The sequence below is a fragment of the Macaca nemestrina genome, chromosome 1 (assembly GCF_043159975.1).
Source record: "Macaca nemestrina isolate mMacNem1 chromosome 1, mMacNem.hap1, whole genome shotgun sequence".
In the NCBI taxonomy this organism is placed as follows: Eukaryota; Metazoa; Chordata; class Mammalia; order Primates; family Cercopithecidae; genus Macaca; species Macaca nemestrina.
The window spans coordinates 148,552,987-148,578,090 of NC_092125.1; the positions used below are offsets into that span (position 1 = coordinate 148,552,987).

The window sequence follows — 25,104 nt, forward strand, 5'->3', positions numbered from 1 at the left end:
GTTGATGGAATGTTACTTTCTTCAGGATAGCAAAAAAAGACCTTATTTTTAGAGACTGATAAACAGAAATAGAGGAAAAATTGAATGTTGAAAGTCTTAGTCTCTATGTAGTTATGCTTTCTCATACAAGCTTTCTAACCTTTTATTAGAATTATAAGGGTCGTTAGAAGTCTGGGGGGTAAAGAGTGAAAAACTAAATAAAGAATGAAAAGGGTTAGTAGATATTGAGTGAATAAAACATATGGCATTTCAGCAAGCCAAAATATTGTGGGGAACACAAAAAATCCAATTTTCATAAAGAAAAATTGACCCCTTTGTTTGGACTGTACTGTAACTATGCCCATTGCTCTTTGCAAGGCCCTGCAGGGCACAAGCCCAGGGTCCAGCCTCCAGAATAGCAAAAGGATTAATGGGTCCAGTACTAGCATGTAGCTTTATACAGTCAGATACCTGAACTGAAAAACTATTGTCATTCATGTAAGATCTTTTAAAAATCAATTTGAGCCCATTGAAATATGGAAAGGCAGAATAATTATCCACATATGTTTACATTTCCGATAACCTTATATTGTTAGGTGTATCTGTGGCATAGACACTTCCACTTGGGGACTTTTCTTTCTGGGTATGAGAGGGGTAAAGAAACATGAAGCCATGTGATTGGCCCTAGGGATAAAGAGAATGCCTTGGTTTGGAGCTGATAATGATGAATACTTTGCTCATGAAGCCAGGGCTGTGACTTCATCCTTACTGAACAAGATTTCAGGGACCAAATGTCCTCCTTGCTCTCTCATCTGCTCAGCAGATGTGTCCTTCGGATCACCAAGGCAACTGGGAAAGAATGTAGTTGTAACTTCAGATCCTTCCAAATGGTGCTCTAAAAGTTCACTGCCTCCAACTCTGCATGCAGAGAACTATGTGTTATTCGAGGGTGACATCTGAGAGCTCTAAGGGTAACATGAGTTTTCACCTTTGATGACATAAGCCTGAAACTCATATTTTAGATGCTAACCTCTCTCTGTGGGCTCAGGGCCCTTGCCAAATGGGCAAGCTAAGTTACTTTTGATCCTTTCTAATCATGGCATGTCCTAGAAATTTTAGGTCCCAAACTGATATAAATATGAGGCCCTTAAACAAACTTGTCTGCCTGGAAGACTGACTCCAAAAGGGTGTGCAGATTGGAAAGTTCCCTTACAGCATTCGGACCTTTGTCCAGACACCTGGGCCAGCTCAGGAGAGTCCAAGACTGTGATGAGGTCTTCTGGGTGAGGTCAGGGATTTCCATCTCTTAGCCTGCTAGAAAACCTTGTTAATTTAGATCCACTGGGCTTCTTGTGGCCTGAACCATATTCCTTCGAAAATGCCTGCATCACACTGGTCTAGAAGTCACAGGCCTACAGGGCAGAGTAGTGACAGAGGTTCTCTGACTTGGGATGGGGCTGACTCAATTCTCCCTGGAAGGACAACTAAGACTTAGACTCAGTGTGCCCATTTGGGTTTCAGTGGACCCAGAAAGAGAGCTCAGGTAGGCAGCTGCAGAATCCCAGGCCCACTTTACCTCCGCCAAACCTGAGTGACTCTAGAGGCTACATCTCCTTGCAGGTACTCGGAAGTAACTATACTCTCTCTGTAGAAAACCCCCTCCCTTGCCAAATGATCCATTTTGAATTTGGAATGAAGCTGTTTTCGAGGGGCTTATTAATGAAAGCTTTTAACATTCTTCTGTTTAGCATTACCAACAAGATGGTTTCCCAGAGACTGAACTTCGTACATTTATATCAGAGTGCAAAGATCTACCCAACTCCGGAAAATACAGATTAGAAGATGACCCTCCAGTATCTTTATTCTGCTGTTGTAAAAAGTAGCTATCAGGTTTATCTGTACTTTAGAGGAAAACATAATGTGTAGCAGAGTTGGAAGACTATATGGATATTCTGAGATCAGATGTAGTATGTTTGAAGACTGTTATTTTGAGCTAATTGAGATCTATAATTTACCAATAACTGTTTATATTTTTAAAAAGCAATATTTAATGTCTTTGCAGTTTTATGCTGGGCTTGTTTTTAAAAATAACTTCAATGAGGAAAGCTATTGGATTATTATTATTTCTTGTTTATTTTGCCATGGCTTTAGAATGTATTCTCTGTGCCTCTCTTTTGCTCTGAAACTCTTGCTTCCCGCTATTCTGACTGTGTGGACTGTATAATCAGTGGAAAACAATCCCTGGTCTGACTGTGACTTTGGACAACTCAGTAACCCTGGCTTGGACCACTCTCAGGAGTCCATCCTTGAGAGACTGGGGGTCATTACCATATATACAGTAATCATTGCATTTTAAAATCTTCTGTTAAAAGGAAGAATAAGAGTGCACCAGAATGAGAATGTGCCAGCTAACAATGTGATACAGCCATGTGTCACTTAGGATAGAGATACAGTCTGAGAAATGTGTTGTTAGGTGATTTTGTCATTAAACATCATAGCAGGTACTTCCATAAAACTAGATGGTACAGCTTACTACACACTAGGCTATTTGGTATAGCCTGTTGGTCCTAGGGTACAAATCTGTACAACATGTTACTGTATTGAATACAGTAGGCAATTGTAACACAATGGTAAGTATCTACACATAGAAAAGGGACAGTAAAAATATGGCTTTATAATCTTCTGGGACCACCATTGTACATGCGGTACATCGTTGACCAAAACATTGTTATCCAGCATATGACTGCATTTGGTTATGAAAGGCAACTGTTATTTGATTCTGCTTTTAGTTCTTAAGAGGATCAGGTTTTTAAATACTCATTTACAAGTTTTCTATCCTCCTTGAGTGTTAAAGTAGAAAGTAAAAAGAGTATCTTATATATGCATGAAATTAAAGCATATACCAAATGCATTTTTGATCAAGTAGTGATTATTTTATTAGTACTTGAGCAGCCTGTTAAAACTAGTGATGTACTATACCTTTCATAGGCACATTATGTCTCACAGCAAAGTGTTTTGGGGTGAGAGGCTGTGGTTTCATGGGGCAAGGTTCTATAACTCACATTACAAATATTTCGGGGCTGGGCACAGTGGTTCATGCCTGTAATCCCTGCACTTTGAGAGGCCAAGGCAGGAGGATTGCTAGAGCCCAGGAGTTCAAGACCAGCCTAGGCAACATAGTGAGACTCATCTCTACAAAAAATAGAAAAAACTAGCTGGCATGGTGGTGCATGCCTGTAGTCCCAGCTACTTGGGAGGCTAAGGCAGGAGGATTGCTTGAGCCCAGGAAGTCGACTGCAGTGAGCTATGATCATGCCACTGCACTCCAGCCTGGGTGACAGAGTGAGACTCTGTCTCAAATATGTATACACACACATATACGTGAAAACAATTATGCTTAAAATTTTAAAATAAGAGAAATGTGTGCTGTAAAAAGACATAGAAATAGTCTCCTTATAGACTGCCTTATAGACTGCTAATTGAGAACTGCATGGATTTTCAACACATGAATATTTATTGTGTTTACTGTTTATTCAAGTAGAAGTGAATTCAATTATATGCAGCAAAGATCTCAAAGCAAACTTTTTTAAAAAAACACTGATTTTTAAATTTCTAACTTTGTTTTACTGAGATTTTATTATTTAATCATAATGACAGTCATAATAATGACTCCAGGTGTTGAAATGGGAGGTTTTATAACAGGTGTAAGTTGTTTCTGAAGTACCTGAGGCTTTAAAAAATAAAAAAATCTAAATATCTAAGTGACTGTTTTGGGGACAGTTCTAATATTTATAATACTATCATTTTTAGAAATTACTAGAATTCTATGTGAGTTTTGAAATAATGTTTATTATGTGATAAATCCTTTTCTTTACACCTTGTGAGATTTTTAGACTAACAGTACTTCAATGGAAACATGAAACCACTGACCCAGTGTTCAGCCTGGAGTTTTGCTTTGCTCTGAAGTCATTATGTTTCTTCTGTAGAATCACAGCCAGTGACTTGGTGCCTTCACATCTCTCTCCTGATTCTCCAGGCTCTCTTATTGTGGTAGGAGTCCCTGATAAATTCCAAGGCTTAATTTTTAGTAATGATGTCCATGAGAGAATAGCTCTTCTGTCTACTGAAAGAAATAGCACTGACTGACTTTTTTGAACTGTCCTCAAACCAGTACAAAGGCTTGATCTCGGTAGGCAGATAAATTATGGGCCAGTCATTTTAGAGTTATCCTTACATGTATATATGTACCATAGAGAATGCCAAGGCAGTTGTAAGAAAGAACATAGAATTGAAGTCATGTTTTTCTTCCAGGCTTCTAGTCTCCTTAGCCCAGGAAATCAGGGCTGGATTTTTGTCGATGATACCCCCTTTTTCAGGAAGTCAGATTCTCTGTCCCCTCCTCCTGCCATAATGATTTTCAGGGTTGTAAGCATAAGGGGATTTTTTTTTTTTTTTTTTTTTTTTTTTTTTTTTTTTGAGATAGAGTGTTGCTCTGTTTCCCAAGCTAGAGGCTGGAGTATAGTGGAGCAATCTCACCTCACTTCAACCTGTGCCTCCCAGGTTCAAGCGATTCTTGTGCCTTAGCCTCCAGAGTCGCTGAAACTACAAGCACACACCACCACACGTGGCTATTTTGTTTTGTATTTTTAGTACAGACAGGGTTTCGCTATGTTGGCCAGGCTGGTCTTGAACTCCTGTCCTCAAGTGATCTGCCCGCATCAGCCTCCCAAAGTGCTGGAATTATAGGTGTGAGCCACCGCGCCCAGCCCACTGGGGGATCTTGTTAAAATTATGAATGTACAGGTAATACCAGCAGAGATATTCGTTCTCTCTCTCGCTCTCTCCCCTCTTTCTTTCTTTCTCTCTTTTCTTTCTCTCTTTTCTTTCTCTTTCTCTTTATCAAAGCCTAAGCATAAATTCTTATTCATCATGTCCTGGGGGAGGCCAGGAATCTGCCATTTTTAGCCGGCACACAAAGTGATTCCGATACAAGTGGTTTGTGGTGGCTGCAGGGTCCAGAGCTTGACCAGGAACAGATAAATCCCTTTGTTGGGGCTACAAATAAGAAGTTGTTTATAAGTCTCAGGATTCAGAATGGTCTTCTATCACTCAAGAGAGAAACCACAGTAGTCAAGAAAGAAACCCCAAGAAAATGGGTCTATAGATATCAATGTGGATATTTTAGTATTTGTGTCTGTAAAAATCAGTTTTGTGCAGACATTGATTTTCCTGATGCTACATTTTTTTAAACAATTCAGGTGCCATTTTCTTTTTTCACTCAATAAAGTTTTAAATTATCTAATACATATTGAGTTTTAACTTTTTTATCCCACCACACTATTTTCAAATTAATACATACAAATAGGTGTATGGATTAGAACAAAAAAGGTAAAACTCATTATTTGCAGATATTATGATCTACATAGAAAGTCTAATAGAATCTAAATAACACATGGGTCAAAGAAGAAATATCCAGAGGCTGAGGCAGGAGGATCACTTGAGCCCAGGAAGTCGAGGCTGCAGTAAGCCACGATTGTGCCACTGCACTCCAGCCTGGGCAACAGAGTGAGACCTTGTCTCAAAAAAAAGAAAGAAATCTTGAGAAATTACAAATTATTTTGAACGAAATACAAACTCAAACAAAAATGGTAAAGAATTGTGGAAAACAGTAAAAGCAGTGCCTAGAGGAAAATTTATAGCATTGAATGCATATATTAGAAAAGAGGAAAGATGTAAAAATCAATCTCCTAAGCTTCTACCTTAGAAAATGGACAAAGAGCAAGTTAAATCCAAAGGAAGTAGAAAAAAATAAAAATTATAGCAGAAATTAATGAAGTTGAAAACAGGAAATCAGTGGAGAAAATCAACAAAACCAAAAGCTGGTTCTTTGAAAAGACAGATAAAATCAGTAAGCCTATAGCCAAGCTAACTAAGAAAAAACAGGGAAGATGCAAATGACTAATACTAGACATGAAAGAGGGGGCATCACTACCTATCCCACAGGCCATTCAATGGATAATAAAAGAATATTATGAACAAATCTATGCCTGCAAATTTGAAAACGTGGATGATATGGACCAATTCCTTCAAAGACACAATTGCCAACTGACAAAACTAACACAAGAATAAACAAACAATATGAATAAGACTCTAGTAAAGAAATGGAATCAATAATGAATAACCCTCCAAAACAGAAAGCACTGGGCCCAGATGGTTTTACTGGTGAATTCTACTAAACATTTAAGGAACAAATTATACCAATTCTGTATCATTTCTTCCAGAAGACAGAATTAGAATACATCCTAATTCATTCTGTGAGACCAGCATTAACATAATATCAAAACCAGAGAGATATTATAAGAAAAGAAAACTAAAGAACAACATGTCTTATGAACATAGATGCAAAAATCCTCAACAAAAATATTAGCAAATCAAATTCAACAATGTATGAAAAAATTATATACTATAAGTATATATATAGTATATATATAAGTGGGATTTATTCTAGGTAGCAAGGCTGATTCAACATTCAAACCTCAATTAATGTAATCCATCACATCAACAGGCTGAAGAAAATATATCATGATCATGTCAACACATACACAAAAAGCATTTTTAAAAAATCGAACATCCATTCATGACAAAGCCCTCAGCAAACTAGGAAAAAGGGGGAACATCTTCAACTTCATAAAGAACATCTACAAAAAATAACTAGGGTTAACATCACACTTAATGGTGAGAAACTTAAGAAGTTTTCATGCTAAGACCAGCGACAAGGCAAGGATGTCCCCTCTTAACACTCTTTTTCAACATCATACTAGAAGTTCTAGCTAATGCAATAAAATACGAAAAGGAAATAAAAGGTATTCACATTGGGAAAGAAGAAATAAAACTGTCTTTGAGATGACATGATTATCTATGTAGGAAATCTGAGAGAATTAAAAAAATCTCCTGGAACTAATAAGTAATTATAACAAGATTGTAGGATACAAGGTTAATATACAAAAGTCAATCACTTTCTTATATATCAGCAATGAACAATTAGAATTTTAAATTAAAAACACAATACCATTTGTAGAAGTATCCCCCAAAATGAAACACTTGGCTATAAATCTAACATTATGTAGAAGTTCTATATGAAGAAAATTGTAAAACTCTGATGAAAGAAATCAAAGAACTAAATAGGTGGAGAGATATTTCATGTTTATGAATAAGAAGGCTCAATATTGTCAAGATGTCAGTTCTTCCTAACTTGATCTATAAATCAACACGACCCCAATTAAGATGCAAGGGAGTTATTTTGTGAATATCAAACAACTGATTTTAAAGTTTATATGGAGAGTCAAAAGACCCAGAATAGACAACACAATTTTGAAGGAGAGGAACAAAACAAAACAAAACAAACAAAAACACTGCCTGATGTGAAGACTTACTAGTAAACTACAGTAATCGGCTGAGCACAATGGCTCACGCCTGTAATCCCACCACTTTGGGAGGCCAAGGCGGGTGGATCACCTGAGGTCAGGAGTTTGAAACCAACCTGGCCAACATGGTGAAACCCTGTCTCTACTAAAAATAGAAAAAAATTAACTGGGCATGGTGGCAGGTGCTTGTAATCCCAGCTACTTGGGAGGGTGAGGCAGGAGAATGACTTGAACCTGGGAGGTAGAGGTTGCAGTGAGCTGAGATCATGCCATTGCTCTCCAGTTTAGGTGACAAGAGCGAAACTCCGTCTCAAAAAAAATAAATAAATAAAAAATTAAAAACAAAAACCAAAAAACTACAATAATCAAGGTACTGGTGAAAGAATAGATAAGATAAATGCAACAGAATAGAGAGCCCAGGGGCCAGGGCGGTGGCCCACGCCTGTAATCCTAACACTTTGGGATGCCAAGGTGGGTGGATTGCTTTGAGCCCAGGAGTTTGAGAACAGTCTGGGCTACATGGCTAAACCTTGTCTCTATAAAAAATACAAAAATTAGCTGGGTGTGGTGGTGTGTGCCTGTAGTCCCAGCTACTTGAGAGGCTGACATGGGAAGGTTGCTTGAGCCCAGGAGTTCCAGGCTGCAGTGAGTCGAGGTCATGCCACTGCACTCCAGCCTCCAGCCTGGGCATCAGAGTGAGAACCTGTTTTTAAAAAAAGAATAGAGAGCCCAGAAATATATCCACATTAATATAGTCACCTGATCTTTGACAAAGGAGTAAAGATAATAAAATGGAGAAGATAGTCTCTTTAACAAATGGTATGTTAATAACTGGACATCCACATGTAAAAAATCACGAACCTAGACACAGACCTTTCACCCTTTACAAATATTAGGTCAAAATAAATCATAGATGTAAATGAAAGGGGAAAAGTAAAAACTCCTAGATAATAACACAGGAGGAAATCTATATGACCTTGGGTTTGGCAATTATGTTTTTTTTTCTTTTTCTTTTCTTTTTTTTGGGGGGTGGTGGGGGACAGAGTCTTGCTCTGTCACCCAGGCTGGAGTGCAGTGGCGCGATCTCGGCTCACTGCAAGCTCCACCTCCAGGGTTCACACCATTCTCCTTCCTCAGCCTCCCGAGTAGCTGGGACTACAGGCGCCCGCTACCACGTCCGGCTAATTTTTTGTATTTTTAATAGAGACGGGGTTTCACCGTGTTAGTCAGGATGGTCTCGATCTCCTGACCTCGTGATCCGCCCACCTCAGCCTCCCAAAGTGCTAGGATTACAGGCGTGAGCCACCGTGCCAGCCACCTTTTTTTTTTGTTGTTCTTAAAAAGAGTTTATTCAAGCCACTATTTGAATATTTCTTTTTTTTCCACCTTTTAATATTTCAATAGCTTTCTGGGGAACAGATAGTGTTTGATTACATGGATAATTTCTTTAGTGGTGATTTCTGAGATTGGGTGCACCCACCACTCGAGCAGTGTGCACTCTACCCAATGTGTAGTCTTTCATCCCTCACCACCTCCCACCCATCTTCCTGAGTCCCCAAATCCATTGTATCATTCTTATGCCTTTGTGCCCTCACAGCTTAGCTCCCACTTATTAGAGAGAACATATGACATTTTGTTTTCCATTCCTGAGTTACTTCATTTAGAATAATGGTCTCCAACGCCATCCAGGTGGCTGTAAATGCCATTATTTCTTTCCTTTTTATGGCCGAGTAGTATTCTATTGTATATAGATCACATTTTTTTATTCACTCATTGATTGATGGGCATTTCAGCTGGTTCCATATTTTTGCAATTGTGAATTGTTCTGCTATAAACATCCATGTACAAGTGCCTTTTTCGTATAATGACTTTTCCTCTGGTTAGATACCCAGTAATGGAATTGCTGAATCAAATGGTAGATCTGCTTTTAGTTCTTTAAGGAATTCGGACTGGGCGTGGTGGCTCACACACTTTGGGAAGCTGAGGTGGGTGGATCACTTGAGGTCAGGAGTTCAAGACCAGCCTTGTCAAAATGGCGGAAACCCCATCTCTACTAAAAATACAAAACAAAAAAAAAATTAGCCGGACGTGGTGGCATGTGCCTGTAATTCCAGCTACCTGGGAGGCTGAGGTGGAGGAATAGCTTGAAACCGTGAGGCAGAGGTTGCAGTGAGCTGAGATGACTCTACTACACTGCAGCCTGGGTGACAAAGCAAAATCCTGTCTCCGAAAAGAAAAGAAAAAAAAAAAGGAATTCCCATACTGTTTTCCCATAGTGGTTGTACTAGTTTACATTCCCACCAGCAGTGTAAAAGTGTTCCCTTTTCACCAAATCCACGTCAACATCTATTATTTTTTGATTATGGCCATTTTTGCAGGAGTAAGTTGGTATCGCATTGTGGTTTTGATTTGTATTTCCCTAATAATTTGTGATGTTGAGCATTTTTTCATATGTTTGTTGGCCATTTGTTCTCAATTCTTTTGAGAATTGTCTAGTCATGTCCTCAGCTCAATTTTTGATAGGATTATTTGTTTTCTTACTGATCTGTCTGAGTTTCTTGTAGAGTCTGGGTATTAGTCCTTTGTCAGATGCACAGCTTGCAAAGATTTTCTCCCACTCTGTGGGTTGTCTGTTTGCTCTGCTGATTGTTTCTTTCACTGTGTAGAAGCTTTTTAGTTTACTTAAGTCCCATCCATTTATCTTTGTTTCTGTTGCTTTTGTTTTGGGTTCTTGGTCATGAAGTCTTTGCCTAAGCCAATGTCTAGAAGCATTTTTCCAATGTTTCTTCTATAATTTTTACGGTTTCAAGTCTTAGATTTAAGCCTTTGACCCACCTTGAGTTGATTTTTATATAAGGTGAGAGAAGAGAATCCAGTTTCATTCTTCTACATGTGGCTTGCCAATTATCCCAGCACCATTTGTTGAACAGAGTATCCTTTCCTCACTTTCTGGTTTTGTTTCCTTTGTTGAAGATCAGCTGGCTATAACTATTTGGCTTTATTTCTGGGTTTTCTATTCTGTTCCATCAGTCTATGTACCTATTTTTATATCAGTATCATGTAGTTTAGATGACTGTAGCCTTAGAGTTTGAAGTTGGGTAATAAGATGCTTCCAGATTTGTTCTTTTTGCTTAGTCTTGCTTTGGCTATGTAGGATCTTTTTTGGTTCCATATTAATTTTAGGATTTTTTTCTAGTTCTGTAAAGAATAATGGTGGTATTTTGACAGGAATAACATTGAATCTTTAGATTGCTTTTGGCAGTATGGTCATTTTCACAATATTGATTCTACCCATCCATGAGCATGGGATGTGTTTCCATTTGTTTGTGTCATCTATGATTTCTTTTAGCAGTGTTTTGTAGTTTTCCTTGTAGAGGTCTTTCACCTCCTTGGTTAAGTATATTCCTAACTTTTAAAAATTTTTTGCAGCTATTGTAAAAGGGGTTGAGTTCTTTATTTGATTCTCAGCTTGGTCACTGTTGTATAGCAGTGTTATTGATTTGTGCACATTGATTTTGTATCCTGAAATTTTAATGAATTCATTTATTAGATCTAGGAGCTTTTTCGATGAGTCTTTAGGGTTTTCTAAGTATATGATCATATCATCAGTGAACAGTGACAGTTTGACTTCCTCTTTGCCAATTTGGATGCCCTTTTATTTCTTTCTCTTGTCTGATTGCTCTGGCTAGGAATTCCAGAACTATGTTGAATAGAAGTGTTGAAAGTGGGAATCCTTGTCTTGCTCCAGTTCTGTCAACTTTCCCCATTCAGTATAACGTTGGCTGTGGATTTGTCATACATGGCTTTTATTACCTTAAGGTTTGTCCCTTCTATGCTGATTCTGCTGAGGGTTTTAATCCTAAAGGGATGCTGGATTTTGTCAAATGCTTTTTCTTTATCTATTGAGATGATCATTTGATTTTTGTTTTTAATTCTGTTTATGTGGTGTATCACATTTATTGACTTGCTTATGTTAAACCATCTCTGCATCCCTGGTATGAAACCCACTTGATTATGGTGGATTACTTTTTGATATGCTATTTGATATGGTTTAGCTGTGTCCCCAACCAAATCTCATCTTGAATTCCCACGTGTTGTGGAAGGGACCTGGTTGGGGGTAGTTGAATCATGGGGGCAGGTCTTTTCCATGCTGTTCTGGTTATAGTGAGTAAGTCTCATGAGATCTGATAGCTTTATAAGGGGAAGTTTCCCTGCACAAGCTGTCTCTGTGCCTGCTGCCATCCATGTAAGATGGGACTTCCTCCTCCTTGCCTTCCGCCATCATTGTGAAGCTTCCCCAGCCACATGGAACTGTAAGTCCGTTAAACCACTTTTTTTTTTTTTTTTTTTTTTTTTTTTTTTTTTTTTTTTTTTTTTTTTGAGACAGAGTTTCACTCTTGTCACCCAGTCTGGAATGCAGTGATCTTGGCTCACCACAACCTCTGCCTCCCGGGTTCAAGTGATTCTCCTGCTTCAGCCTCCCAAGTAGCTGGGGTTACAGGCACCCACCACTATGCCTGGCTAATTTTTTGTATTTTTTCTTTTTAGTAAAGACGGGGTTTCACCATGTTGGCCAGGCTGGTCTAAAACTCCTAACCTCAGGTGATCTGCCTGCCTTGGCCTCCAAAAGTGTTGGAATTACAGGCATGAGCCACCATGCCTGGCCCATTAAATCTCTTCCTTTTGTAAATTGCCCAGTCTTAGTTATGTCTTTGTCAGCAGCATGAAAACAGACTAATACAGTAAATTGGTACCAGTAGAGTGGGACACCAGAAAATGTGGAAGCAACTTTGGAACTGGATAACTGGCAGAGGCTGGAAGAGTTTGGGGGGCTGAGAAGAAGACAGGAAAATATGGGACAGTTTGGAACTTCCTAGAGACTTGTTGAATGGTTTTGACCAAAATGCTGATAAATATGGACAATGAAATCCTGGCTGAGGTGATCTCAGAGGGAGATGATGAACTTGTTGGGAACTGGAGTAAAGGTGACTCTTGTTATGTTTTAGCAAAGAAACCGGTGGCATTTTGCCCCTGCACTAGAGGTTTGTGAAACTTTGAACTTGAGAGAGATTATGTAGGGTATCCAGTGGAAGGAATTTCTAAGCAGCAAAACATTCAAGAGTGACCTGGGTGCTGTTAAAGGCATTCAGTTTTTATAGGGAAACAGAGCATAAAAGTTTGGAAAATGTGCAGCCTGACAATGCGATAGAGAAGAAAGTCCCATTTTCTGAGAAGAAATTCAAGCTGGCTTCAGAAATTTGAATAAGTAACAAGGAGTCAAATGTCAATCCCCAGGACAATGGGGAAAATGTCTCCAGGGCAAGTCAGAGGCCTTTGAGGCAGCCCCTCCCATTACAGGCCCAGAGATCTAGGAGGAAAAAGTGGTTTCGTGGGCTGGGCCCAGGGTTCCTCTGCTGTGTGCAGTCTAGGGACTTGGTGTTCTATATCCCAGCTGCTCTAGTGTGGCTTAAAGGGGCCAACATAGAGCTCGGGCTGTTGCTTCAGAGGATGGAAGCCGCAAGTCTTGGTGGCTTCCACATGATATTCAGCCTGCAGGTGCACAGAAGTTAAGAACTGAGGCTTGGGAACCTCCGTCTAGATTTTAGAGGATGTATGGAAATGCCTGGATGCCCAGGTAGAAGTTTGCTGCCAGGGTGGGGCCCTCATGGAGAATCTCCGTGAGGGCAGTGTGGAAGGGAAGTGTGGCATCCGAGCCCCCACACAGCATCCCTACTGGGGCACCTCCTAATGGAGCTGTGAGAAGAGGATCATCATCCTCCAGACTCCAGAATGCTAGATCCACTGACAGCTTGCACCATGTACCTGGAAAAGCCACAGACACTCGATGTCAGCTTGTGAAAGAAGCTGGGAGGGAGGCTGTACCCTGCAAAGCCACAGGGGCAGAGCTGCCCAAGACCATGGGAACCCATCTCTTGCATCAGTATAACCTGGATGTGAGACATGGAGTCAGAGCAGATCATTTTGGAGCTTTAAGATTTGACTGCCCCCTGGACTTGCATGGGGCCTGTAGCCCCTTTGTTTTGGCCAATTTCTCCCATTTGGAATAGCTGCATTTACCCAATGCCTGTAACCCCACCATATCTAGGAAGTATCTACTTTGCCTTTGATTTTACAGGCTTATAGGCGAAAAGGACTTGCCTTGTCTCAGATGAGACTTCGGACTTTGGACTTTTGAATAAATGCTGAAATGAGTTAAGACTTTAGGGGACTGTTGGGAAGGCATGACTGGTTTTGAAATGTGAGGACATGAGATTTGCGAGGGACCATGGGTGGAATGATATGGTTTGGCTGTGTCCCCACCCAAATCTCATCTTGAATTCCCAGGTGTTGTGGGAGGGTCCTGGTGGGGGATAGTTGAATCATGGGGCAGGCTTTTCCCATGCTCTTCTCATGATAGTGAATAAGTCTCACTAGATCTGATGGTTTTATAATGGAGAGTTTCCCTACAGAAGCTCTCTCTTTTCCTGCTACCATCCATGTAAGATATGACTTGCTCCTCCTTGCCTTCTGCCATGATTGTGAGGCTTCCCCAGCCACATGGAATTGTAAGCACATTAAACCTTATGCTTTTGTAAATTTCCCAGCTCGGTTATGTCTTTATCAGCAGTGTGAAAATGGACTAATACACTGCTGTATTCAGTTAGTTAGTATTTTGAGAATTTTTGCATCTATGTTCATCAGGGATACTGGTCTGTAGTTTCCTTTTCTTGGTATGTCCTTTCTTGGTTTTGGTATTAGGATGATACTGGCTTCATAGAATAATTAGGGAGGATTTCCTCTCTGTATTTTTTGAAATAGTTTAAATAAGATTGATACCAATTCTTCGAATATCTGATAGAATTCAGCGGTGAATCCATCTGGTCCTTGACTTTTTTTTGTTGGCAATTTTAAATTTACCATTTCAATCTTGCTGTCTGTTATTGGTCTTTTTGGAGTTTCTATTTCTTCCTGGTTTAATCTAGGATGGTTTTGTGTGTGTATATGTGTGTGTATATGTATACGTATACACACACACGTATATATGTATATATACATATATGTATGCATATGTATATGTATATCTGTATAATACACATGCGTGTGCATATATATACACATACACACATATATATATTTTATATATATATATATATATTTTTTTTTTTTTTTTTTTTTTTGAGACAGAGTCTCACTCTGTTGCCCAGGCTGGAGTGCAGTGGCGCGATCTCGGCTCACGGCAACCTCTGCCTCCTGGGTTCAAGTGGTTCTCCTGCCTCAGTCTCCTGAGTAGCTAGGATTACAGGTGCACACCATGATGCCCAGCTAATTTTTGTATTTTTAGTAGAGATGAGATTTCACCATGTTGGTCAGGCTTGTCTTGAACTCCTGACCTCAAGTGATCCACCCACATTGGCCTCTCAAAGTGCTGGGATTACAGGCGTGAGCCACTGTGCCTGGCCCTTCTAGGAGGGTTGTATATTTCCAGGAATTGATCCATCTCCTCTAGGTTTTCTAGTTTGTGCACATAAATGTGTTCATAGTAGCCTTGAATGATCTTTTGTATTTCTGTGGTATTAGTTGTAATATCTTCCATTTCATTTCTAATTGAGCTTATTTGAATCTTCTCTCTTCTTTTCTTGGTTAATCTCATTAATGGTCTATCAATTTTATCTTTTGAAAGAATCAGCTTTTTGTTTCATTTACCTTTTGTATTTTTTTGGTTTCAATTTCATTTAGTTCTGCTCTGATCTTTGCTATTTCCTTTCCTCTGGTGGGTTTGGGTTTGGCTTGTTCTTGTTTCTCTACTTCCTTGAGGTGAGACCTTAGATTGTCTATTTGTGCTTTTTCAGACTTCTTAATGTACGCATTTAATGCTATGAACTTTCCTCTTAGCACTGCTTTTGCTGTATCCCAGAGGTTTTGATAGGTTGTGTTACTATTATTGCTCAGTTCAAATATTTTTTTAATTTCCATCTTGATTTCAACCCAACAATCATGCAGGCACAGATTATTTAATTTCCATGTATTTGCATGGTTTTGTGAGTTCCTTTTGAAGTTGATTTCCAATTTTATTCCAATGTGGTCTGAGAAGGTACTTGATATAATTTTTATTTTCTTAAATTTATTGAGACTTGTTTTGTGGTCTATCATATGATCTATCTTGGAGAATATTCTATATGCTGATGAAAATGTATATTCTGCAATTGTTGGGTAGAATGTTTTGTAATATCTGTTAAGTCCATTTGTTCTAGGGTATAGTTTACATCCATTGTTTCTTTGTTGGCTTTCTGTCTTAATGACCTGTCTAGTGCTGTCAGTGGAATACTGAAGTCCCACACTATTATTGTGTTGCTGTCTATCTCATTTCTTAGGTCCAATAGTAATTGTTTCATAAATTTGGGAGCTCCAGCGTTAGGTACATACATATTTAGGATTGTGATATTTTCCTGTTGGACTAGACTTTTTATCATTATATAATGTCACACTTTTTTAAGTGTTGTTGCTTTAAAGTCTGTTTTGTCTGATATAAGAATACCTAGTCCTGCTTACTTTTGGTGTCCATTTGCATGATATATCTTTCTACCCCTTTATCTTAAGTTTACATGAGTCCTTATGTGTTAGGTGAATCTCTTGATGACAGCAGATACTTGGTTGGTGAATTCTTATCCATTCAGCCATTCTGTATCTTTTAAGTGGAGCAGTTAGGCCATTTACATTCAACATTATTGAAATGTGAGGTACTATTCTATTCATCGTGCTAGTTGTTGCCCATATACCTTTTTTTCATTGTTATTGTTTTATATGTCTTTTGAGATTTATGCTTTAAGGAGATTCTATTTTGGTGTATTCTGAGGTTTTGTTTTAAGATTTAGAACTTCTTTTAGCAGTTCTTGTAGTGCTGTCTTGGTAGTGGTTAATTCTCTCAGCATTTGTTTGTCTGATACATACTTTATGTTTCCTTCATTTATGAAGCTTAGTTTTGCTGGATACAAAATTCTTGGCTGATAATTGTTTTGTTTGAGGAGGCTAAAGATAGGACCCCAATCCCTTCTAACTTGTAGGGTTTCTGCTGAGAAATCTGGGGTTAATCTAATAGGTTTTTTTTTATAGGTTACTTGATGCTTTTGTCTCACAGCTCTTAAGATTCTTTCCTTCATCCTGGCTTTCAATAACCTGATGACTATGTGCCTAGTTGATGATCTTTTTGTGATGAATTTCTCGGGTGTTCTTTGAGCTTCTTGTGTTTGGATGTCTAGATCTCTAGCAAGGCCAGGAAGGTTTCCCTTAATTACTGCCTCAAATAAGTTTTCCAAACTTTTAGATTTCTCTTCTTTCTCAGGAACACCAATTATTCTTAGGTTTGGTTGTTTAACACAATCCCAAACTTCTTGGAGGCTTTGTTCATTTTTTATTTCCTTTTTCTTTGTCTTTGTCAGATTGGGTGAATTTGAAAGCCTTGTTTTCAACCTCTGGAGTTCCTTCTTCTACGTATTTGATTCTATTGTTGAAACTTTCCAGTGTAGCTTGCATTTCTCTAAGTCTGTCTTTCATTTCCAGAAGTTGTAATTGTTTTTTATTTGTGTTATTTTTTCTGGAGATTTTTTGGTCCATACTCTGTATGATTGTTTAAATTTCTTTAAGTTGGTTTTCACCTTTTTCTGGTGCTTCCTTGAGTAGCTTAACAACTGACCTTCTGAATTTTTTCTCTGGAAATTCAGAGATTTCTTCTTGGTTTGGATCCATTGCTGGTGAGCTAGTGTGATATTTTGAGAGTGTTGAAGAACCTTGCTTTGTCATATTACCAGAATTGTTTTTCTGGTTCCTTCTCATTTGGGTAGACTATGTCAGAAGAAAGATCTGGGGCTCAAGGGCTGCTGTTCAGATTATTTTGTCCCATGGGGTGATCCCTTGATGTAGTACTCTCCCCCTTCCTCTAGGGATGGGGCTTCCTGAGAGCTGGACAGTGATTGTTTTTGCTGTTGTGGGTCTAGCCACCTAATGGAGCTTGGGTTCCGGGCTGGTACTGGGGAGTGTCTGCAGAGTCCTGTGATGTGATCTGTCTTCAGGTCTCTCAGCCATGGATACCAGCACCTGCTCCAGTAGAGGTAGTATATGAGTGAAGCGGACTCTGTGAGGGTCCTTGGTTGTAGTTTTGTTTAGTGCACTGGTTTTCTCAAATGCTTTCTCCAGTCTTTTCTTATATGGGTGCTAGGGCACTAATTGCCCCAGGCTACAAGCCTCCCCACTGAGAAAGCCAGCAGGGCTTTCAGGCCCCACCCCTCACAGCCTGCCACTGCTTCTGTGGTCCTATCTGTACTTTCCGTCCATCTCCCTCCCCTGGATTCTGCCCAGGAAAATTCACACTTGGTCAAAATTATTACAAAGCTCAACTGGAAGTTTCCTTCTCCCTGTGGTCCTTCCCCAATTCCATTGGCAGTTCTCCCCAAGGACCCCAGTGAGATAAAGTCAGAAATGGCTTCCCTGGTGACTGGGAGCACCTAGAGGGCTCTTCCCACCGCGGCTTCTACTTTTATATTTTGCTCAGCTGTCTAAATTCATTTTAGTTCTAGGTAAGGTTAAATCCTTCTCCCATGATCTGGATTTTCAGGTTCACCAGTGAGGATGTGTGTTCGGAGGTAGACTTTCCCCATTCACACTTTGGGCACTCACCATTTTTCAGCTGTCTCACAGAGTTTGCAGCCACAAGCCACTTTTTCAAAGGGTCTGTGAATCCTTTCAGTGTTCCTGATATGTTCCTGTGGTAGTTCTTGAAGCAAAAGCTCATGATGTCAGTCTCCACATGCTGTTCTGTTCATCTGAGTGGGAGCTGCAAGTTAGTCCTGCCTCCTATCTGCCATTTTTTTTTCCTGGAGCCTGACTTTTTAAACACAACACTGAAAGCATGATCCATGAAATAAATAATTGATAAATTGGTCTTCATTATAATTAAAAACTTCTACTCTGTAAAAGATATCATCAAGAGAAAGAGAATACAAGCTGCAGACAAGGAGAAAAATACTTGCAAAAGACATAGCTAAAAAAAGGATTGTTATTCAAAATATATAAAGAACTCATATATCTTTCTTGTTGAGATGAGGTTTTGTTCTATTGCTCACACTGGACTGCAGCCTTGAACTCCTAGGTTCAAGCAATCCTCCCGCCTCAGCCTCCCGAGTAGCTAGGACCACAGGTGCGTACCACCAAACCCAGATAATTAAAAGAAAATTTCTTTCATAGAGACAGGATCTCTCTTTGTTGCTCAGGCTGGTGTTGAACTCCTGGCCTCAAGCGATCCTCCCATCTCAACCTCCCAAGGTGTTGAGATTACCGGCATGAGCCACCAGGCCCAGCCTAAAGAACCCTTAAAACTCAACAATAAGAAAATAAACAGCCCCATTAAAAAATAAGCAAAAGACCTGAAGAGATACCTCAGTAAAGAAGACGTACAGATGAAAAACAAATATATGAAAACATACTCAACATCATATGTCATTAGGGAATTGCAAATTAAAACAAGATACCACTACACACCTATTAGAATGGCCAAAACTTGTAACACTGAAAATTCCGAATACTGGCAAGTATGTGGAGCAATAGGAACTCTCATTCATTGCTGGTGCAAATGTAAAATAATACAGCCACTGTGGAAGATAGGCAGTTTCTTACAAAGCTATACTTTTACCAGACAATCCAGCTATTGTACTCCGTGGTATTTAAAAAAAGGTACACAAAAACCTGCACACAGATGTTGAAAACAGCTTTATTTATAATTGCCAAAACTTGGAAAAAACCAAATGTCCTTTCGTAGGTGAATGAACAAATACACTGTGATATATTCATTCAATGGAACATTATTCAGTGCTAAAAAGAATTGACCTATCAAGCCACATGAAGACAAAGAAGAAGCTTAAATGCAAAAATGCCAAATGCTTAAATGAAAAAAAAAGCCAATATGAAAAGGCTATATACTGTATGATTCCAACTATCTGAAAAGGAAAAACTATTGTGAAAGTAAAAAGATGAGTGGTTGCCAGGGGTTGGAGGGAGGGATGGATAGATGGAGCACAAAGGATTAGGTAGTGTTTTCATCAGTTTGGGCTGCTATTACAGAATACTACAGCCAGGGCGGCTTAAACAACAGAAATTGATTTCTCATAGTTCTAGAGGCCACAGAATCCAAGATCAAGGCGCTAGCACACCTCGTGTCTGGTGAGGGTGCTCTTCCTGGTTTGCAGACAGCCATCTTCTCGTTATATCCTCATATGGTGGAGAGAGAGAGATCATCTCTCTCCTGTCTTTTCTTATATGGGTGCTAGGGCGCTAATTGCATTCATGAGGACTCGACCCTCAAGACCTAATTACCTCCTAAACGCCCCATCCCCAAATATCATCACATTAGGGATTTAGGTTGCAACATATACATTTTGGTGGGGGAGGGGGATTGGTAAAGTGGGGACAAACATTCAGCCCACAGCAGGCAGTGAAACTATTCTGTATGATACTCTGGTGGTAGATATGTGTCATTATACATTTGTCAAAACTTACAGCCTGCACACAAGAGTGAACCCTAAAGTATGGACTTTGAGTGATGATTTGTCAATGCATATTCGTCAATTATAACAAATGTACTACTCTGGTGTAGGATTTTAATAGTGTGGGAGAGGCTATGCGTATGTGGAAGCAGGGAATATATAGGAACTTTGTACTTTCTGTAAAATTTTGCAATAAGCCTAAAACTGATCTAAAAATAGTCTATTTAAAAAAAATTAAAAGAAGAATAAATATTTCATAATACATGGAACACAGCCACTCTCTTCTTTACATACTGTGTATGATTATGTTTACACTAGATAGTTAAATAGTTGTAAAGGAGAAAGTACAATCCACGAACCCTACATATTTATATCTGACCTTTACAGAAAAAAAAATAGCCAACCCTGAATTATAAGATAGCTTGCTGAAAACTGGCTTACTTGATGTTGAAAAATCGAGGTGCATTAATATCTCCCACCACATGCAAAGTTGAAGTACAATGGAATTTGATATGAAGGATAAAACTATTACAGAAAATACAGAAGAATGATGAATTAAGAGTAGAGAACAACTTCTTTAAAAAGATCATAAAAGCACAAGCTATAAGGATTAATATCCTTAATTTTGATTTCCTATACCAAAATTAAGGACTTTCATCCAAGGAAGAACACATGGACAAAAAGATAGATGACAACTGGAAGAAAATATTTATAATGTTTAAAACTGGCAAGGAATTAATATCTACAACATACAGAACACTACTTGCAACATTTTGGAAAGCATGAAAGTAGGTAAAAAAAAAAAAAGGCATCATTTTTCTCTTATTTTATCATATTCTCCTTCCCCATATTCTTCACAATAAATATTTTTTGTCTGCCCATCCTAGAAAATTAAAATTGTTGCATTTCTACTAGCCTGTCTCACATTTCCTTTTCTTTTCTTTTTTTTCTTTTCCTTTCTGAGACTGGGTCTCTGTTGCCCAGGCTGGAGTGCAGTGGCGCAATCTTGGCTCACTGCAACCGACCTCCCAGGCTCAGGCAAGCCTCCCAAGCAGCTGGAACCACAGGCGTGGGCCACTATGCTGAGCTAATTTTTGTATTTTTAGTAGAGACGGGGTTTCGCTGTGTTGCCCACTCTAGTCTTGCACTCCTGGGCTCCAGCAATCCACCTTCCTTGGCCTCCCAAAGTGCTGGTATTACAGGTGCGAGCCACTGTGTCCGGCCTAGCTCACACTTCTTTAGACTACTTTTTAAAAATTTCCTTTTTAACACTAAATCAGTGAAACGTCCACATGAAGACAAACTGCTAGAGAAATTTAAGACCTTTAGGTTGTAAAATTAAAATGTCATATTATAAAACACTGCTGAGCAAAAGATTCTTGTGTTATTTGGTTACTGGTCATTACAAATTTGAGTCAGGGCACAAAACTTTTTGTGCTATGATATTCAGAACAGAACACAGATGCCTGAAAGAATTAACACAGCACAAAACAATGTCTATTACTACCTACTGAAAAATGAGCCACGATCTTTACCACAAACAAGTGACTTTTTGAAAGTTAAAAACTTAATGCCTACTGAGAATTAAATTTACTAATTGAGAACGATTAGATTTGATGGCTGAAAACTTCAGTATGTGTTATATTTATAATAAATCCTTCAGTCATCTGACTCCAGTAATTTTCCACTCAGTCTTCTCCCCCTCAATTCCTGCACACACTCAGATTAAATATTTCTGAGATCCTGGCTACTTACAGAGTGGGAGCAGCAGCAGTAGCATCTTCTTGCTAGAAGTGCAAAACCTCAGGTCCTACTAAATCAATCTGCTTCAATAAAAGCTCTCGTGACTCATGTGCACATTAATGTTTGAGATCCCCAGATCTCCTTTTTGAAACTATTTCTCCCTCTACAGGGGTCCCCGAAACCCGGGCTCCAGACTGGTACAGGTCTGTGGCCCTCTAATAACCAAGCCGCACTGCAGGAGGTGAGCATTGAGCAAGAGAACAGCGGTTTCCATTAGATTCTCAAAGGGGCACAAAGGGGCAGAAGCCCTACTGTGAACTGCGCATGTGAGGGATCTAAGTTGCAGGTTGTGTGCTCCTTGTAAGACTCTAATGCCTATTGATCTGAGGTGCAACAGTTTCATCCCGAAAACATCGTCCCCTCAACCCCCCGCCTTCCGTGGAAAAAAATCACCAGTCCCTGGTGCCAAAAGGTTGGGGTCTTACTATGTTGCCCAGGCTGGAGTGCAGTTGCTATTCACAGGCTGGATGATTGCACACCTCCGATGAAAGCGGCTCAAAACTAAGGCATTTTTGCCTAATAACCCCTTGAAAGTGACTTAAAAGAGGGTCAATTATGTATGCTTTTATGTACATAGTCTGTCCAATTGCTTCTACCTGGACAAGCATATTAAAATTATTACCTGGCAGAATATTATTTGCCTGAGCTAAACCCGGAGATCTTTTAAACGCTTGCAGACTCACAGAGCCTGGCACTGCGGACTTTGCTGCTGCTACCTCGTGAAAAGAAGGGGTACCAGCTCTAGGAGGCTGTCGGCCACGTCCAAACTATCAAGCCAACATCACTAGAAGCCGAACACGGCTTTCGGTCATGTACTGCCGACTCTCATCTCTAAGATTCACGAACCGCGACCGATTGTCTGTTCGGTTTCCCACAGGCGACTTCCTTTCATGCACAAAGAGGGAAGAGCAGCGGTGGCTGCGGCAGGGCCCTGGGGTTGCGAGTCCAGCCCTGGGGCCGTGCACCCTCCCTCGGCGCCCGCCGGGCCACTCTGACGCTCCCTCCGGGCTCCCTCCCTTTCATCCCGACGCGGGCGCAGGGCGACTCGCTTCTCCTCTTCCTTGCGCACCCATCGCACTTTCTAACATCTCAGAAACATGGCCCTTGTCACAGACTTTCGTGATCGCGCACTTCAAAGAAAAGCCAGAATGAATGAACTTGTCAGTTTAATGTGACGTCTTAGAGGGAAAGGGCCATGTCTTTGTCATCCCAGACACCACAGTACCCGACGGTCGGCTTGGCGCTCAGTGTTTCCCTAAGCATCAAAACAGGAACAACCAAAGCAACGGACAAATGAATGCATGTGGAAACAAGAAAAGAATGCATAAAAGAGTGAAGAAAAGAGGGGGCCAGGCATAGTGGCTTAACCTGTAATCCTAGCACTTTGGCAGGCCAAGGCAGGAGGATCACTTGAGTCCAGGAGTTCAAGGTTGCAGTGAGCCGTGATCGCAGCTCAGGCGACAAGTGAGACCCGGTCTCCCCACCCTTTCCCCCCTCCCCCCAAAAAAGGCAGGAGCCCCACAGGGCCAGGAGTGCCAGGTGCGGCCGCCCGGGGGCGGTGTGGGGGGTGCGTGGGCCACTTTGCCTCAGCGACCACCGCCCGGGTCCCTCTGTGAAGCGCTTCTCAGGCAGACACCCCGAGCCAAAGCGGGCCGCACTGCAGCGCTGGGCACTTGGGTGGAGAGCGTGGGGGCCGCGGGCCCGCGCCCAGACAGGTGTAGCCGTCCCATGCTCGGCGTCCTGCCGCTCCCGGACGGCGCCATGCCTCCAGGCATGGAGGTGCTGGACCTGCCGCTGTGGAACCGCTTCTCGGGCCTGTCCTGGGGGCCGCACCACAGGTCAGTGCCCCCGGGCGCCCCTTGGCGCGCTCCACGCCTCCCTGGGGGCCCCACCGCCGCCCCCTTTCGGGACTACTTACTTCTTCGGTTCTTCTCGCGCGCGCCTTGGCTCCATCCCCTACGGCCCCCACCCCGCCTCCGCGTCGCCGACCCCCTTCTCCGGGAGCGCGAGGAGGCTGGTCCGCTGACGCGTGGAATAAGTGCCCCAGGACCTCAAGTGGGGAAGCTCCGGTCCCTGGTGGGAGGCGGTGGGGTGGGGCGGAGCGGGACGGGGCGGGGCAGTCCCTTGGGGGCGGGGCGGGAGCGCCTGGCCACGCGCCGCATCCTGCGGCGAGAGCACAGAGCAGCCTTTCAGCCGCCCGAGCAGGGCCAGCCGCACCCAGCTACCTTCGCGCTTGCCCTAGGGCCGGGGTCTGCGCGCACCGCGCGGCCGGCAGGAAGGGTAAGAGAAGGGGACCCCGCTTAGCAGGGCTCCAACTTCAGCGGACGCGTTCCGGCGACGGCGCACTGAGTCTGCCGTGAACAATTTTTCCTGTTATGAATCCCGAGAGCCCTGCAAAGTTTTGAAGGAGGAGGCATGGCCCGTCAGCCTTATCGTTTTCCCCAGGCAAGGATTCCAGAGAAAGGATCAGGTGTTTTCAGGTTAACCGTCAGGTGAGGAGTCTGGGCTGCATCTTTCAGGATGCTAGACTAGAGAAATCTTCCTGAAGTCGATGGCTTTACTTCCGTAGACTAGAGCTTGCCTACTGCCTTGGGAATGCTTATATTAACTGCTTGCAGTTAGTTAAATAAGGCTGGGCTGTGCCTTCCAGAACAAACAGGCCTTTCCCTCAGGTGGGAGGGTTGTAGTGTGGCTAACCCCAGTTCTCTGCCTTTATGAAAAGGCGCACAGTTCAGCCGCTTGGCGCTGCCAGCGGGCCCCTCCTGCGTGGTCAAAGCTCCAGCCACCCCAGCACATTTGAACCGAGGGTGTGAATACAAACAGGCCTTGGCTCCCCCGTTCCCTGCTCTCCAAACAGATATATATGTATGTATCTGAAATATATGTGTATGTGTGAGTGTGTGTGTGTGTCTCTGGTTGTACAGTACTTGTGGGAAACAAAATTGTGTGTCATTGTAAATTGAGAATGGAAGAAAAGGTTAGTAAGAGAGAGGTGGGAGAGGTTTCTTATGGGTGTCAGGATGTAGACTCTGATATTTTATGTAGAAGGAACCAACTACGTAGTTCTCCCCAGAAATGGGATGTGGGTTTCACACTCAGGAGCGGCTCATCACCTCTGTGATGTGCTAACCAAAATCGCACAAGTTTTGGGAAATTTGATAGCTTTCCCCTATTGAGTCAAAGTTTCTTGAGACTTTAGCCTGTCTTCCTCTTCATACCTTAAGAAGAGTCAAACTCCCTTTGCTGTGAACTTTCCACAGGCATACCCTTCTCCTTTAGAAAGCCCTTTATAGGTCAGTTTCTGTGGCCAGAACTCTAAAAACGACACATTTTCCATACAGAGGCCATCATAATACCAATTTTAT

The 25,104-nt window shown here is 41.2% G+C and overlaps 3 protein-coding genes across 9 annotated transcripts in view; 2 read left to right on the forward strand and 1 right to left on the reverse strand.

The window, feature by feature from the left end:
- Nucleotides 1-4,414, forward strand: part of LOC105482761 (mucolipin TRP cation channel 3) — a 33,544-nt gene extending 29,130 nt beyond the window's left edge. For all 5 annotated transcript variants that reach the window (XM_011743066.3, XM_011743065.2, XM_011743072.2 and 2 more), the window contains one exon: nucleotides 1,728-4,414. In XM_011743066.3, coding sequence (XP_011741368.1) covers nucleotides 1,728-1,862 — 135 coding nt within the window. In that variant the 3' untranslated portion in view covers nucleotides 1,863-4,414. The remainder of the gene's footprint in view (nucleotides 1-1,727) is intronic.
- Nucleotides 4,415-19,654: 15,240 nt separating this feature from the next.
- Nucleotides 19,655-24,156, reverse strand: LOC139356136 (uncharacterized). The gene is made up of 3 exons (XM_071068875.1): nucleotides 24,066-24,156; nucleotides 23,658-23,789; nucleotides 19,655-23,559 (listed from the first exon to the last, which is right to left on the reverse strand). Exons 1-3 carry the CDS (start codon nucleotides 24,154-24,156, stop codon nucleotides 22,919-22,921), a joined length of 864 nt encoding a protein of 287 aa, XP_070924976.1. The 3' UTR covers nucleotides 19,655-22,918.
- Nucleotides 23,915-25,104, forward strand: part of LOC105482758 (mucolipin TRP cation channel 2) — a 73,594-nt gene continuing 72,404 nt past the window's right edge. For 2 of the 3 annotated variants that reach the window (XR_987855.2, XM_011743057.2), the window contains exon 1: nucleotides 24,027-24,231. Coding sequence is in view for 2 of the 3 variants with exons in the window: in XM_011743057.2 (XP_011741359.2) it covers nucleotides 24,155-24,231 (77 nt within the window). In the remaining variant the exon portion in view is untranslated. Of the gene's footprint in view, nucleotides 24,232-25,104 lie in introns of all 3 variants that reach the window. The other variant, XM_011743056.2, reaches the window with a different exon arrangement.

Coding starts and splice junctions, on each gene's coding strand:
- LOC139356136 (XM_071068875.1), bottom strand. CDS start 24,156: ATGCCTCCTCCTTCAAAACTTTGCAGGGCTCTCGGGATTCATAACAGG. Junction 23,790..24,065: donor GTGCGCCGTCGCCGGAACGC/GTCCGCTGAAGT, acceptor TCCCCACTTGAG/GTCCTGGGGCACTTATTCCA. Junction 23,560..23,657: donor GCGCGAGAAGAACCGAAGAA/GTAAGTAGTCCC, acceptor TGCGGCCCCCAG/GACAGGCCCGAGAAGCGGTT.